At 46.8% G+C, this 17,500-nt stretch overlaps 1 protein-coding gene across 1 annotated transcript in view; it reads left to right on the forward strand.

Annotated features, from left to right (window-relative positions):
* Plcg2 (phospholipase C gamma 2) overlaps positions 1-17,180 on the forward strand; it is a 123,243-nt gene extending 106,063 nt beyond the window's left edge. Inside the window, exons 31-33 of the mRNA XM_038312744.1 lie at positions 4,479-4,567; positions 15,944-16,128; positions 16,783-17,180. Of these exons, the coding sequence (XP_038168672.1) occupies positions 4,479-4,567; positions 15,944-16,128; positions 16,783-16,825 (317 nt within the window). The 3' untranslated portion in view covers positions 16,826-17,180. The remainder of the gene's footprint in view (positions 1-4,478; positions 4,568-15,943; positions 16,129-16,782) is intronic.
* Positions 17,181-17,500: the final 320 nt, after the last annotated feature.

The raw sequence follows: 17,500 nt of genomic DNA on the forward strand, positions 1-17,500 counted from the left end.
GAGGACCTCAGCACCCGAGTGAGTCTGGGGAGACAGATATGTAAAACCTCATTTGTTGTAGGGAGGGGCCTGCTTGTTCATCCCCCACCACCCTGCTAGCTTAGCCCTGAAATAACCACACAGAAACTGTGTTCATTAAGTCACTGCTTGGCCTATTAGCTCTAACATCTTATTGGCAAACTCTTATACCTTGCTTTAGCCCATTTCTATTAATCTATGCATCGCCACATGGCAGTGGTTTACCAGGAAAGATTCGGCATGTCTGATTCTGGTGGCTCCATAGTGTCTCTCTCAACTCTGCTTTCTTCCTCCCTGCATTCAGTTCTGTCTCCACTCCCCCCCCCCCCCCCCCGCCTACCTAAGCTCTGTCCTATCAAAAGGCCAAGGCAGTTTCTTTATTCATTAACCAATGAAAGCAACACAAATAAAAGGCCCTCCTACACCACTCACTCCTACTTAGCAGCTTAGAAAAAGCATTTGAATACATTACGATAATAATAATAGCCAACACCCCTTGGTGGTTAGCATGCACTACAGATGATGTTATAGTCGGCATCAGAGCTAGTGAACTCTGTTGGCTATGTGCTTTTTCAGACTAGCCCAGTAATCAGGGTTCAAAAATGATGCTCCCTCCTCTTCTTGACAAGAAGAGTAGCGTTGGGAGAATCTTTGCAGTTCTGGTCTTAATGCCCTTATGGCATTAAGGAACTAGACCAGCTGGGTCCTGGACCATCTTGCTCTTCCCCCTAACCCTACCATCCTTTGAAAGATGGGGGAGGTCCCCCTTGGGATGAAGTCGGAGTTCACGGCACACGGTCTTTCCTTCTTGCTGGGGAATCAGTTCCCCTAAGATGATTTAGCCCAGAGATTGAGAAAACCAGCAAGGAAGCATCAAGGAAGATTAACACTGGGAGCCTCTGCCCCATTCTAACCAGGAGAGAACCACAGCAGGAACGGTCTCCCTTTCTTCGCCAGCTCCTAGCATATCTATATATTCATGAGAGACAGGAAATAAAATGAATGGTCCTTTTGTGCAGATGGCTTCCAGGGCCTTCTAAACTCGAAAATAAACTTTGCCCATTGTTAGGATGGCTGCATTTAAGCTTTCGAATTGGCTGGGCCCTGCTCGGGAGGGAGACAGCACTTGCTGCACTCAGCCACCTTCGTTTCTTTTTATTTCATCCTCACAGGAAGCCCGTGAGGGTTGCTTATCTTTTTCTTTTCTTTTCTTTTCTTTTTTCTTTTTTTTTATTAAATCATTTTTACTTTTAAAATCTGAGCACTTCAAAGCCTAGAGACCTGAACTAACTCATTCAAGGTCACAAGCTGGTACTTGCCCTGTTGTTTTTCCCTCTCTGTAGGCTGTCCTTGAGGGGCCTCTTATTTCAAGTGGGTACTTAAAGCACCCCAACACGGACTTTTCTTCATTTCCCTTCTCCATGTGAAATAAACAAAACTAAAAACAATACAGTTTTCATATTGTTGGTGAAACTGAGAAATACCTTGACTCGAGGTCACATGAGAGCTTCTCAGAGTCGGGAAGGAAGAAGAGGTATGGGGAGCCGAGGGCAGAGCCCATGCCTCCACTGTCAGTTAGTCCTGCCCTATGGCTGGAGTCCACAGCTACCTGACAATGTCCTGGGCCAGCTCAGAAGAGCCTGAGGCTCTGTTTATTCTCACAGTCCATTGACACTAAACTGTCTCCAGGTCAACCCATGAGATGCACAGGAGCTGTGCCTTAGCAGGGCTCATAAGGGATGATAGCTACAGAATCTGCTCCTGCACCCACATCTTAACAGGAGTCACAAACTCTATTAAGCTTGGCCAGTACTGGGCTAAACTGCAGGCAATCTGTGATTATCAACCCAGATAGAAACTAGAGCAACCAATGAACTAACCACCACCTAAAATCTCATCCCTCATCAGGTGGAAATGGGTCAGACAATTACAGTACAGCAGTATTTAATTAACTCAAGATGTCCCCCACATGCTACAGCGGGGAAAATGTAGCCCAGGAGTTTTTATACCCACCCCAACTAGCACACATCTAGAATCTCAAAGGACAGCTCCATTTAAAATGCACAATTAGTGAATCTTTGTCACATGAACACAAGAGAACAAAGTCAGCTAACTAAAACATTCACAAAGAAGTTCAGTCAAAACGACGAGGGGAACTGTGCAACTTAACAACGTCTGAACACTTACTGCATATGGATTTTTAAAATCAAAGACCGAGTGGTGGTGGCACATACCTTTAATCCCAGTGCTCGGGAGGCAGAGGCAGGTGGATCTCTGTGAGTTTTAGGCCAGCCTGGTCTACAGAGTGAGTTCCAGATGGTGAATGCTGTTACACAAAGAAACCCTGTCTTGGAAAAAAAAAAAGGACCAAAGTAATACTGAGTACTGATTAGTGAGATGCATGTTGCTCTACTGGCGTCTTCGTCTAGCTTGGAGCTACAAAGAAGTTGGATGTGATAAAATATAATAAAAGGGGCTAAAAAGCTGGCTCAGTGGCTAAAGGTGCGTGCCACCAAGTCTGATGACCGGAGTTCAACCCCTGGGACCCACGTGGTGGAAGGGGAGAAATCATTCCTACTCATTGTCTTCTGACATCCACCTGTACACCACGGCTGCAATGCTCCCTCCCAAAATAAGTCAATAAAAATAAAAGTATACGGTAAAGGATTAACAATAGGATAAAGGTATTGGCCTATAATCGTCCCTCACCATGGTCTTCTAGCTTTGTAAAAAAAAAAAAAATTAAATTATAAGATGTCAGAAAAGCATCCCCAAGCCTTTCTTTGTAGGAGAATCATGGTTGTTAAACAGGGCACAGGGCAGCTTGTTTTCAAGACTTCCTCCCTGCCGCAGGGAGTTCTTACTTCGCTTGCTTGCTCTAAAAGAAGTCAACAGGATGCAAAGGTTCCCTACCACATTGGTGTAGAAGCAATAACATCTTTAAAAAAATATAAAACCGGAAGGAGAAAAGCGAAAGCACAAGATTGGGTGGTCATGCCCCTGCCTCCTCCTGAGCAGCAGAAGAGGAGATTCAATAGATGCTGTTTCAAGGTGTTAAGACAGGACTGGTGAGGTGGCTCCCCAGGGAAAGGTGCTCAATGCCAAGCCTGATGACCTGGGATCAGCCCTCAGGAAGCATACGGTGGAGGGAGAGAACTGGATCACACACACTCTCCTCACCTTTGCACATGCACGCACACACAAATAATGGGTAGCGTGGATCTTCCCTGAGAGAAAGAGGCCGACACATGGATGGAGGAAGGAAACAGGAGTGTTTCTAATGTGTGTTTTGCTTATCCTGGAGGCTCAGCCGATACTATGTAAATAAAAATCTTTTGGGGGGGGCAAGGGGTAATAAGAATGGGTGACTGAGACAAAAGGTTAAATTTAAGCTGCTAGGGGCTGTTCACTGAACCTGTGCTTTTTAAAAGGCACACAAGCATCTGCTTAGAGAGGGAAGGCTATTTGCGGTGGTGTGCGGTAGGCTAGGGAGTGAGCGGTCTGTGTTTTCCGTGTACTTTCCTACAAGACAGTCAACCAGCTGTCGAGATGAATGGCCGCAAGTGTTATTTAATGGGGGTAAGGGGAGTCAGCTCCAGTTCGCCCTGGTCAATCCTCAATTAGAAGACACATTTCAAGGTCTGCCGCATGTGGGTCCTGATCATAAGTAGGAAGTGGGTTCCAGGGAGGGTGATCAATGCAGCTACAGCTGTCAAGGGATAGTAAGGTAGGAAATCACTGAAGATAAAGCCCACTCCCCTCCTGTGCTTTGTAAAGACCCAAGTGAAAGCAATGGGTTGGGGATTCATTATTGTCCTGAGCCTTTCGACTTCATGAGTATTTAAGGAATTAATTCACAGTAGTATCAGTGACGGGTAGTATGTAGATTCTTACTTCTTTCTAAAATTACATTGATTAATTGTGTGTCTGTATTTAGTTAGATTTAAACTTAAATTATAAAATTTAAATAATAAAGCATCCTAATTTCAATGTGGGGTAGTATGTAGATTCTTCTTTCTAAAATTACATTGATTTGTTGTGTGTCTGTATTTAGTCAGATTTAAATTTAAATTATAAAATTTAAATAATAAAGCATGAGTGGGAGTTGTTGTTCTCTCCCTTTTCATATGGGAGTCAGTTTGTCAGGCATGGCAGTGGGTACCTTTACCTACCTACTGAACCATCTTGTCAGCCCGGTTTTGATTTCTTCTGAGCCAATCATTTGTAGTTGGCAGGTGTTTTTTAACTTTACTAATAGCCCTGTGTGGATTTGTTAAGAATGCTAGTTCTTCTCTTTGACCTTAGAATGGGAACTTGGGCATCCAGATCGCAGGCCTCAGCATGGCGCACTGACCTCTCTACCCTCTGGATGGCCATGCCATCTTTAGGCTATCACAAGAAGGCCAAGAGCTGATGTTCATGGCCTGCCATTGGCTCTTCTCTTTGTGTTTCTGCTGCAGGGTTTAGATCAGTCCCTCTGAAGAATGGATACAGTGAAGACATCGAGTTGGCTTCCCTCCTGGTTTTCTGTGAGATGCGGCCAGTCCTGGTGAGTGGGGGATGCTGACAAGTGGGGCATGGGTGGGAAAAGAACAGAAGTGCTGTGGACTAATGAGTCGAACCCCTTCCTGGACCAGTCAAGGTCCTGGGCTTTGCTCTCAGCATCCTTTCTTGAAGAGAGTTGTAGGATTCTACAGGGGGAGGCCCTTGGAAGAAGTTCCTCATGGTTTCTTGTCACCAACAGCCTGGGCAGATGATTCTCTTCCAGAAGAGTTCATGCTCTCTGGATGTGTTGGCCTTGGGTCCAGCTTCAATGACCCAAAAGAACATTTGATGAAGTCATCCTGGTCTGTGTGGGGGGAGGGTGGATCCCTGATTCCCATGGGTGTCATGACTCCATAACTCTCTGCACTAGAGGGGCCTTCATTCTGGTCCTTTTGTTTGCCAGAATCTTGAAGAGTCTTAGCTTCTCCTCTGACTATCCAGCTTGGTTTGTATGTTATAGTCACTTTCTATCACCATGACCAAGTCCTGACAAGGAACCATCTGAGGGAGGAGGGTTTGTTTGGCTCACAGTTGGAAGTGATCCAGTCCTCTGTGGTGGGAAAGGCACAGAGACTGTGTGGTGGGGAGAGTTTGTACAGCTGCTTGCTCAGGAATCAGGGAGGAGAAACCAGATAGGAAGTGGGACTGAGTTAAAAATGTCCAGGTCCACCATCAATGATGACCCACTTTCTCCACGGCTTCCTACCACCAGCTGGGGACCACATATTTAAACATGTGAGTCTCTGTGGGTCATTTTTTATTCAAATCATAATATGTAGATGTGACAGAAAGATCTTGACCTCACTGAACAATACTGAAGAACACAATGAATTTGTACCATGCTCCGATAGATGCTAACCTTTATAGCAAGGATTTTTGTTTCTTTTTTTTCTCTCATTGAAAATAGATTTTTTATACAATATATTCTGATCATGGTTTCCCTTCTCCCAACTCCTCTGAAGATTTTCCCCTACCTTCTCTCCCATTGGAATTCACACCCTTTCCTTGGTTAGAAAACAAGCAAGCATCTAAAGAATAATTATAAAATAGGATAAAACAGAACCAAACCAGAATAGGGCAAAACAAACAGAAGAAAAAATGTCAAAGGAATAGCATAACATACACACATACAGACTCAGAGTCACACGTGTTCATAGGCAGAGGAATTTCCTAAAACACAAAACTGGAAAAAATATGAATAAAAAGGACCTGTAAAGTTAAAAAAATACCCTGTCAAAACTTAATGAGACAAAGAAACTCCCAAGATGCTACTGAGTCCATTTCGTGACAGCCGTCTACCGCAGGGCATGGGGTCTCCCCTTAAGAGTGGTAGGCTTCCCAGTGAGACTCCATTGGAGAGAAGTCATTTTTCATTTGTGAGTAGTTATCAGTTAGAGATAGGTGTTGGGGACTTGCGTTCACTTCTCTCGGCTCTGGGATCCTATCTGGTGCAGACCCGTGCAGGCCCTGTGCATGCTGCCACAGTATCCATGAGTTCATATGTGCCTTGGTCCTACTGCATTTAGAAGGCCTTGTTTTCCTTGGTGCCCTCCATCCTTACTGGCTCTTACAACCTTTCCATCTCCTCTTTCATGGGGTTTCCTGATCCCTGAAGGGAGAGATTTGGTGAAGGCCTCCCATTTAGGACTGAGTCTTCCAAGGTTTCCTACCCTCTGCACATTGTCCAGGTGTGTGACCCCTTTCCAGCCAGTTCTGTGTTCATGCCATGGTAGAAAGGCCCAAGCAAGAGCATTTATGTAAGGTCCTTCCTTACTGTGGCTGAGTGAGCAAAATGCTTCATGGGTTTTTATTTATTTATTTCTTATTTTTTTATTAAGATTTTTTTTAATACAGTCTTTTCTCATTTTACATAGCTATCCCTGTTCCCACTCCTTCCCCTCCTCCTGCCCATCCACTCCTCAGAAAGGATAAGCCTTCCTATGGGGAGTCAACCAAGTGTGACACTTCACTTCAAGGCAAGACCAAGGCCCTCCCCCCTATATCTAGGCTGAGCAAGGTCTCGCTCCAAAGAGAATGTGCTCCAAGATGCCATTTCAAGCACTAGGGATAAATCCTGGTCCCACTGCCAGTGGCCCCAGACTGTCCAGGCTTACAACTCTGGAGTACTACTCAGCAGTAAAAAACAATCACACCTTGAAATTTGCACATACATGGATGGAACCAGAAAAAGACCTCCAGGGTTTTAAAGCTCACTTCTTACAGAATGAATTAGGCGCACGCCTTTAATCCCAGCACTCGGGAGGCAGAGGCAGGCGGATCTCTGTGAGTTCGAGGCCAGCCTGGTCTACAAGAGCTAGCTCCAGGACAGGCTCTAAAGCTGCAGAGAAACCCTGTCTCAAAAAACAAAAAAAAAAAAAAAAAAAACCAGAATGAATTAGGCACAAGCCAGCTTATCATAAATAGGACCAAGATGCTTCGTAAATCTATTAAGATACAACCTTTTTGTATGATTTCCAAAACCCCCAAGGGGCTGGGGAGATGGAGCAGCTGGTGAAGTGGCCACAGGTGCAGAGACCTGAGTTCTGATCCTTGACAGTCACCGAAACGCCAGACATAGCGGGGCTAATCTGTAATGCCAGGGCAGGGACTCCTGGGGCTTGGTGGCCAGGCTAGCCAATCAGTGAAACCCAGGTCTGTGAGGGACCCTGTCTCAAACAGTAAAGTGGAGGGAACCTGAAGAAGACACCTAACATTAACCTCTGGCCTCCACACGCATGTGTGTGCATACACAGCCATATGCGTATGCACACACATACATACACATGCACGTGTGCATATACACACACACATACATACACATACACACAAAAACCCCTCCGTACAGATTATATTTGGAGGGAAAAGAAAAATCAGTATCGAGTTCATTTGCTTTCTTCATTTCCTAGGGGTGTGTGTGTGTGTGTGTGTGTTCATTCAAACCAGTGTAAACACATGCACACACCAGACTTTGGCATTCTTCAGATTTGGCACCAGGATAAATCTTTGTAGGATGTTCGGTAGAGCATCTGCGCTTTTTGTCCACTAGATGCCAGCAGCACCTACCTTATACAACAGCACAAACTCTCTAGGCATTGTCCCCCGTCTCTCAGGTGACCATGTCCTTCTCTGAGAAACCGCCGCCTGAAAATGAGATTCTAAGCACCTTTCTATATTAGATCCTGCCATTAAGTAGATTGGCCATAAACTCAGTATTCCTCCAAGTCAGACGTTTAGATGGAACCCATTTACCCCTCAGGCTCTCAGCCCCGTCTCCTTGTAGGTTTCCCTTCACTTAAGTCGGAATTATTCGCTTAGGCTCCATTCCCAGATATGGAATGAGTGGGACCGGATAATTTCGCAGGGCGGTAGAACTGCAAACCGAAGCCTTGAAAACAAGGAAGCCAGAGGAGGCTTTGCTGAGTCAGGCGCCCTGCCCCACCGCCCACTGCTGGGTGTGGGGGCTTCTTCCCTCGGTTGCCTGGGGGAGCAGAAGCTGTGCGGCCCCTCTGTGCACATAAAGCCCATCTGCAGGCAGTTTCATCGAGAAACCAGGCAGTAAACACGGCTGCGGAAGGCAGGAGGCTAGCACTTTGCAAAGCTGTTGTAAACACCCCAGAACCGTTATAAATAAATTATTAGGGATTACTAACAGCAGAGAGAATGAGTAGATTTGAAAGAAAATTGTGCTTAGCTAGCCTTGGCTTCCTTGATGAGGGGTGCCTGGTGTGTGGGGGACCCCACTGTTGAGTGCAGGGGATTAGGGTTGGGTAGGAGGTTCTGAAGGGAAAGGTCCTCTCTTCCAGGTCTGTCCCTTCGGGGATGTGCCTGAGTGTGTGCACTTTTCATCTCAGCTGCTGCCTCCTGAGCCTTTGTTTAATTGCGCATCTGTCACCTGGTTCTGTACCACCCCCGGCTGCCAGTTGGCATTTCCATCCATGCCAGGATGAAGGCCTCTCTCAGAGGCGGTACAGGCCACACGCGCAACCGGCTAGGTTTCCTCCTTGACGTTTAGGGTCCAACCTTGCTGGATGTGTCAGTAGAACCTCTGGGTGCAAGAGCCCGCAAGCCTTTTCTGAGCAAGGGATGGATCCATTGAGAGCCCCGATGGAATTTTCCCATGAAGTATTTGTTGAAAGAGAGCTTAAAGCGTCAGAAATCTGTCAATAAATACTTCAGTTCTCTTCCATAGAGGCCCTTTACGCTCCACAATCGCTTTAACAGTCCTCAGTCCCTTACCGTGTTTGCCAGATAACGTTTTCAAGGAGTATTTTGGTACTGTTTTATTCCTTGTTATATTTAATTTGGGGAGCAGGGTAAAAAAACGAGGGAGGTAGAACATCCCCACAAACAGCCAGTTAATAGCTCGCTGTTTCCTTTGCTCTGTCTTTCTTTTCTTTTCTTTTTTCCTGCACGTGATATTTGTGAAGTTGAATTCACACATGGGCCCTTTTCCCCTCCGCAGATGGCTTGAAGCAGCTCTTGTCTGGTGTGTGATTTTCAAAGCCTTCAATGCTTTGTTTCGTCAGCCATAGTCCCCAAGTCACTCGGGCCCTCTCTTGCTGCCGGGTGCTTTAGTTGTTGGTAGGGTTTTAGTCTTTGTTGACTCTGTAAGTAATAAAGGTCATCACATAACTTCTTTTTGATTAAAAATATTCCCTATGGCTAGATATTTGGCAGTGGGATAATGGAGCAAAGGACAAGAAGGCTCACATCTTTTTTCTTTGTGGCAGTGGTTCTCAACCTATGGGTCGCGACCCCCTTCGGGAATTGAACCGGGAGCTGTGTAGCAGATATACTGCGTATCAGATATTTATGTAACAATCCATGACAGTAGCCAAATTACAGTTAGGAAGTAGGAGTGAAAATAATTTTATGGTTGGGGGCCACCACAACATGAGGAACTGCCCGAAGGGCCCCAGCGTTAGGAAGGTTGAGAACCGTTGCTTTAGGGAGGACTATGTTCTGAAAGTCAGCAGTATCTTTAGGCCAGCATGTTAGAGCCAGCCTTGACACTTAGTGGAAAGGCTCTCTGCCCAGGTGCCCTGCGTTTGGGAGATGCTGAACACACACCTGACCATCAGGGAGCAAGCAAGCTGCTGGTATCTGGCAGGGATCTTTGAGAAAACCCCTTTCCCCAGGAGCCTGGTTTGGGTTGGACTGTGTTTTGCTCTGGGCTGGTGGGAGTGAGGGACAGAGATAGTGAGATCCCCAGGAAGGCCAGTTTATCACAGCTGATGACACAGTCCAGCCGAAGTGTGGATTCTTTGGAGCAAAGCTATGATGCATTGGTGGTTTTGAAAATCATGTAAAACAACGGAGGAATAAAAATGCTAAAAGCCTCCGGTGAGGTTGGGAAAGGGCATGCTTATAAATCCAGAATTCTGGAGAACCAAGAGCCGAGCTGGTCTGGGAGTTTTTGAAGTTGAGAATTATCCCCCCCCCCCACTCCGCCCATGCTGGGGAGGGAATCTAAAGACGTAGATTAAGACCCTCCTTGTGCTGCCCAGCTAGAGATTGGTCATGTCAGCTCCAGAGAGAGAGATACCTCTGTTCCTGCCTCCACAGAACCGATAGCATAACACGGATACTGATGGAACAAAGTCCTAAACTGCATTGGACAAAACTGGCACCCACACCAAGAGGAAGAAAGACCCACTGTGCAGCTGGAGTGAGCACTGGGTAGTGAGCTCCGAGACAGAGGGCACAGGCACTGTAGGGAGCTGCCTAGTGGAGCCCTGGAGAGGATTCTGGGACTGGAAATAAAAACAGAACTCTGATCACTTATCTAATGAAAATTTCAATGTCAAGAAAGAGACCTATGTTTAAGACAGAGTGGCTGAAATCCTTCAGAATCCAGAACATCACCACTAGAGATGGAAACGGTATGGGGAATGACAGGCTGGGCATTCATCAGGCAATTGGCAGAGGGCAGGTCTCTCTAGGGTCACCTGATCAATGGATGAATAGAAAATGGCAGACAGAGCCAAACAAAGTATACTGAATTCTGAGGATGAAGAATCAAGCACCCAAGCACACTAGAGTATGTATAAAGTAGAATCTAGTATCCGACTTGTCCTTATTAGCTTTGAAAATTGAAGGACAGGAGCATGCCCCCTGCAGGCTCACAGGAGGAGTTAACGCAGTGCCCAGCTGCCTACCTGTCAGGACGGTAAAAATGCTTGTGTTGGGCTGGGGAGATGGCGCCGTTGATAAGGTGTCTGCGTTTGGGTTCTAGTACCCACGTAAAAGCCAGGCTATGTGGAACGCATCTATAACCGCAGTGCGTTCTGGGAAAAGTAGGACAGGCAGATCCTTGGAGCTCATTGACTGGATAGACACGTTAATCTCTGTGAGAAACCTTGTCTCAAATAAACAAACAGAAACCAACAATAACACAATAAAAACAAAACAAAACAAAACCCCTCCAAAACAAAAAACAGGTGGCCAGGCATAGTGGTGCACACCTCTAATCTCAATACTCAGCTTCAGGAGAGGCAGAGGCAGGTAGCTGTGTGAGTTCGAGATTGCGTTTCCCAGCCAGCCAGGGCTCCGCCGTGAGATCCTGTCTTCAACACAAACAGTTAAGGTGGAGAAGGATGGAGAGAGACACCTGACATTGACCGTTGGCTTCTGTGCACACCCCACCCTCCACAAACGCGTGTCTGAGTTTACAGTAATTTCACCTAAAAAACACCCCGAGGTGGCCCCCATACAAAAGACACTTCTAGACTGCAAAGTGCAGCGGTGGAAAAACCAGGGAACTCTGTGTGTGATTGCGTCTTATGGGCTTGAGAACGCTGGTGAAGGTCTTGTGAGGCTATCAAGTAAGTGTACACGAAATAAATACGCTATAATGAAAAGATTCTCTCATCGAAAACTACAAATGACCAGCACAAACACCAGGTCACATAAGCGGCCTAAAGGTCTCACCCCTGATGGCTGGGGACTGGGCTGACAGTGCCCTGAAGAGGGAAGTATCATTCTGATATTTTGAGTTAAAAAAGAAATGCCATTTTAAATGAGATGGGTTGAAAACCCAGCTCTATGGAAATACATGAGGCCCCCGGGGGCTGCAAGGAGGAAAGAACACACAGAAACTTAACCAGGAGAGTAAATAAAGGATTGCGTCAGAACAGGAATTGGAATGTATAGTAACCACAGTGACATGGGTAAGGACTTCCGTTTAACTGGGCAACTGGGCTGGACTCTTATTAGGGCAGGAATCCAATAACGCGGAGTTTTCAAGAAGCCTAGACATAAATTACGAAAGGGAGAAATTAGAGCATTGGAAATGGATGGAAGAATACGGAGAAAAGCAGTACTGTAAAATTAAAGAACTAAAGGCATCCAGGCACAATGGCACACGCCTGTAGTCCCAGCTAGGATGTGGGCTGCGGCAGGATTGCGCGAGCTTGTCACCCAGCCTCAATCACCTGCTGAGACTCTACAAAGTACAAAATCCTATAAAGCATCAAGAGGAACAATTTGGAATGATCAAGAATGAGTTTCCAAAAGACATGGCAGGAAGACGTTTGTGAAGTCAGAGCTAATTCAGATTCAGGATGCATCTTTGAGCCTGCTGAGGTCCTCAGTAGGTAAAACTGCTTGTTTTGAAGCTGAGGACTGAATTCAAGCCCCCGGACCTACAGGCTGGAAGAAGAGACCCGACTCTCTAAGTTGATCTCAACCTCCTTGCTTGCCCTCTGGCACATCTGCCCCTAAGAAAATAAATGTAAAAACATAAGAATATGTTTTCATAGTCCGGGTGATCCTGTGTCCACAACAATAAGCCCACTGTCATTTGACTTCTGATACAAACCTCTGCATTCTTCAAATGGATAAAAATCTCTTTACTTGGGAATTTTGTGAACTTGACTGTGTCCTGGGTCAAAGCAAATCTTCCTGTACCTTTAAATATGATGACTGTATTTAAATTGCCTGTGACACCATCAAGTTAGACAGATGTTGAGAATACTTGGTATTTGAAAACAAGAACTCCCAGGGCTGGAGAGATGACTCAGAGGTTACTGACTGCACTTGCAGGGGACCTGGGTTTGGTCCCCAGCACTCGCAGTACAGATCCCAACTGCCTGAAACTCCAGATCTAGGGAATCCAAGATCCTCTTCACAGGCACCAGACATGCACATGGCGTGCATGCATACATGCAGGCAAAATATTCACACATGATAAAAATAAATCCCACAGAAAGACAATTATCACATGTACTCACTCATAGGTGGTTTTTTTTTTAACATAAAGCAAAAAAAGCCAGCGTATAAACCACAATCCCAGAGAACCTAGACAACAATGCGGACACTAAGAGAGACTTACATAGATCTAATCTACATGGGAAGTAGAAAGTAGAAAAAGACAAGATCTCCTGAGTAAATTTGGAGCATGGGGACCTTGGGGGAGGGTTAAAAGGGGGAGGACAGAAACAGGGAGGGGAGCAGAGAAAAATGTAGAGCTCAGTAAAATCAATAAAAAAAGAGAATATCCTAAATGAGAAGCAAAAATTACTTGAAAATTGCGAATGAAATATATGTCACACCCTATGCAGGCAAACCTTATTTTCTCAAACATTGTATATATCAAGGATTTGGGGACATGAAAGCTTGAGGCAATCCTGCATGGTGCCCTTTAAGCAGCCTTTACTCTTAGCTCATGATTGCTTTGTGTGTCCCTGTCCCGTCTGAATATATTTCAGTGTTCCAGCATGTGGTGGATTATTAAGGTCACTGTGAAGATCTGTGATCTTTGATCTTGCTGTTGTGGCTATTTGGGGGTGCCGCAGGCTGCTCCCAGGTGAGACTCTGGACTGATAATTGTCTCTGTTCTGACTGTTCTATGGACTGGCCAATGTCCTTCCCTGCTTCTCCTCTGGTCTCCTCATCCCCCGAGACACAATTAAGAGCATCAGTTAATAAAATATCCCAGTGGAGGAAGAGCCACACATCTGTCACTTTAAATCAAAAGCTAGGAATGGCTCAGCTTAGTGAGGAAGATGTTGAGAGTGGAGACAGGGCAGAAGCTAGGGCTCGCACATCAGTTAAGGTGTGAATGCAAGGGAAAGGCTCTTGGGGGGAAAAGCGCTACTCCCGTAAGTGCAGATGGGACACCTTATTTCAATATGGAGAAAGCTCCAGTGGTCTGGTTAGAAGATCAAGGCAGTCATAGCAGTCACTTAACCAAAGCCCCGACTCTCCACAGTTCTGTGAAGGATGAGGGAGGTGAGAAAGCTGCAGGAAAAAAAAATTAACGGAGTCAGCAGGGAGGTTCATAGCCTTTAAGGGAAGAAGCCAGCTCATGGCATCACAGTGGGAGATGAAGCGGAGGGTGCTGATGCTGGGCTTGCAGCAATTTATCCAGGAGAGCCAGTCAGAGTCCCCTGACTACGGATGAAGGAGGCCGTGTGCTGTAGTTTCTGTGTAGATGAAATAATCTTCTCTTGGAAGCGATGGCGGCTTCTGTAGCTACAGAGAGATGTCAATGCCAAGCTTCAAAAGACAGTCTGCCTTTGGCTAGGGGCTAACGTAGCTGGCGGCTATATGTGAAGTGGTAGTTTGCCATTCTAAAAACCCTGAGGATTATCCTAAATCTACTCTGCGCTCCGAAGCCTGGGTGACAGCACATCCATTTATGACATGATTTACTGAAGCATTTAAGCCTGCCATTGAGACCTCCAAAGAGAAATTCCCTTTCCAAGTATTGCTGTGTGTTGATGGTGCGCTGGTCACCCAAGGGCCTAGCGGATATGGAGGACAAGATTAATGTTCTTGTGCCTTCGGATGCAACACGCCTTCCTTCCGCAGCCCACATGTCAAGGAGTGATTTTGACTTCTGAGGCTTATTATTTAGGGAATTCATTTCCTAAGCTGTGGCGGCTCGAGGTATGCTTCGCATGGAGAACTTTCTAGAAAGGATTTGCCTTTCTAGAAGCCACTTAGAATGCTGGTAATTCTTGGCAGGTCAGAAAAGCAGTGTGCAACAAGTAGATTGCCATTCCCATGGATAACTGGTAGAAGCAACCGTAGGTGGGCCTTGGTGGGAAGTAGAGCCAGAAGACCCGTCCTCCACAAACCACTACAGCAGTGGTCCTCAGCCTTCCTAGTGTGCGACCCTTTAATCCAGTTCCTCATGTGGGGGTGACCCCCCAACCATAAAGTTATTTTCATTGCTGCTTCATAACTGCTTTTGCACTGTAAATATCTGTGCTTCCTGAGGGTCTTAGGTGACCCCCGTGAAAGGATCGTTAACTCCCAAAGGGGTTGCGATCCATGGTTTGGGAACTGCCACGCTAAAGCCATGTGATTGGGATGGAGGACTTGTGTGTGAATGAACCGAGAAAGAGCAGCTCTGGCGGAGATGCCGTGTCTGTTGGTGAGAGAGAAGCAAACGGATGGAGATGCAGTCAGTGACCCAGAGGTGGGGTTCACAGGAAATGCCGCTGTGTATCAAAGCGCCTGCTCTTTACCTGCTCCCCCCACTTCTAGCTGTTTATAGAAGTGCAACACAAGACAGCCGGCGTCATGAGTGTGTGTCTGTATGCTTGTGGGGCTAGAAGAGGGTGTTGGATTCCCTAGGGCCTGAGTTAGGGGGTGACTGTGAATTGTCCAGTGTGGGTGTTTAGAACTGAATGCTGGTCCCTGCAGGATCAGCAAGACCTCTTAACGATTGGGTCTTCTCTCCAGCTTCCACCTTGGTTTTGAGGTAGTCTCTCAATGCCACCAAGCGTATTCATTAGGCGACGCTGGCTGATGAGTGAGCCCCTTGAATCTCCCTGTCTCTGCCTCCCCAGAGCTGATAACAAGTTTGTCCTGCTCTACTCAGGGTTTTCACATAGGTTCTGGGGGGCCATCTTCACGCTTCCAACCCAAACACTTTATTGAGCGAGCATCTCCCGGGCTCTACTTTGCCTTTTAAGTCCCTTGCACGATATGAAATCGTCCACTCTCTGCCACCGGTGTCCTCACTTGTGGCACCCTTTTTCCCTGGGAACGTATTCCTGCACTGACAGCCACGGAGTTAGGAAAAAAGCCAGAAGGTGATCTGACGAAGTGGAAAAGCAGGTTCAACTCAGAAAGGGGCGCAGCACCCTTGTGTTTCAGGGTTTCGTAGAAAAGTGGCGTTCGGAAGACCAAGGGCCTTAGCCACTGTTAGCTTCTGCTGGAGGACATGAAGGTGGTGCAGAGGCTGGAGCCGACAGGAGAGACTCCAGTTTCGGCGTCGCCACAGTCACCTTTGGTTAAATTAGACCCTGGACTCCGGGAGCGGTCCCGTTGCAAACTCCCTCCCTCCCCCATGCTCTGTCCAGGTGTGTTTCCCACGCTGGCTTTTGGATGATGCCCCTCACAGGGTTGTTCTCCTCTCCCCCCACAGGAGAGCGAAGAGGAACTCTACTCCTCCTGTCGCCAACTGAGGCGGCGTCAAGAAGAGCTCAATAACCAACTCTTCCTGTATGACACGCACCAGAACCTGCGCGGAGCCAACCGCGACGCCCTGGTGAAGGAGTTCAATGTTAACGAGAACCAGCTGCAGCTGTACCAGGAGAAGTGTAACCGGAGGTTGGTGTCCGTGGGTACCGTCACCCCCCGTGTCCCCATGTGTGCAGTCTTGGAGCTTCTAGCAGTGACCTCAGCACTAGGGGCGTCTTTTTATAATGCTCAAGCACCCGCTGCTTCCCTTCTGTAGAACCTGTCTTCTCCACGGATATTTCAGTCTAATAATGACAATCTAATTTCAGTCTAATAATGACAGTCTATGGTGAGCACCAGTTGTTTGCTTTGGCTGTACTGGGGAAACCCGGAGCCTCATAAATGGCCAGGCGAGCACTCTCCTAGTAAGCTGCAGTGACTACTAACTTCTGGTCAGCTGTAGGCCAGGTGGTTCAGATCTGAGCAGAATTCTCCCCAGGGGAGGCTTCTGGTTGTGTCCCAGACACGGGGTGGATGGGAGGAGCAGCCACTGGTGCTGCATGTTCTCGGATCAAGCATCAGACAAATTGATCTTCAAAGAACACGTCATGAGCTACCCACCCAAGGTCTGTTTCCGCCGGATCCTTGGAAAAGCTATTGTCACCTTATTTACCAAGGAGGAAGTGGAGATTTCCCGAGTCTCAGGGTGTGCGAGGAGCCCAGAGCCGCCTCCCTCAGCCACAAGTGACCTGTTAGGTAGGGTGGATCATACCCACTGATGGGATTCAATCTGTTTCTTTTCAGGTTGAGAGAGAAGAGAGTCAGCAACAGCAGGTTCTACTCCTAGAAGCCTTGTGTGTATGTGTGTGTGTGTGTGTGTATGGGTGTGTGTGTGTGTGAGCATGTATGTGTGCACATGTGCGCACACGCACGAGTATGACTGGGTTTGGGAGAGCTTTATAATCAGCCCCAGGAAGAGTCTCATCTGTGACAGCCATTGTCCTCTCTCTGAGCCACTTTTGAGATGACATTACTGAAGACACCCCTATGGGCAGAAGGAGTTGGCGCATTTCCTGCTTTTTTTTTCCACCTTGGACAACTTTCTTAACTTATACTCCTGATAGAGGATCCTCAAACTGTGCTCCTCATGTTTGCCCTCCCCTGTCCCCGGCCTCATTGAATAAAGACAACCGTTTCAAGCCGTTAAGCTTCCTCTACATCTGTACAGCAAGCAGGAATTCCTCTGTGGTGAACAAGATTCTGCCGATGACCCAGGTAATTGACTTCCTCAGAGGATGAGCTGAGACATGGGGAACTAATTCATTAGATTCTGAAAAGGGTTTTAGCTAAGAGGCAAATGACGACAATTAAGGCCATTGGATTCCACAGGACCCCAAAGGTGCCTGGTCAGGGGCTCAGCTCAATGTGTGTTAACTATTATCACCAGTTTGGAGGTTGGCTAGACAGATCAGCATGGAATCTGCTCTTAGGACAGTTTCTGTCTCGTGGCTGGTGGTACTGG

Source organism: Arvicola amphibius, chromosome 15, assembly GCF_903992535.2.
Source record: "Arvicola amphibius chromosome 15, mArvAmp1.2, whole genome shotgun sequence".
Taxonomy (NCBI): Eukaryota; Metazoa; Chordata; class Mammalia; order Rodentia; family Cricetidae; genus Arvicola; species Arvicola amphibius.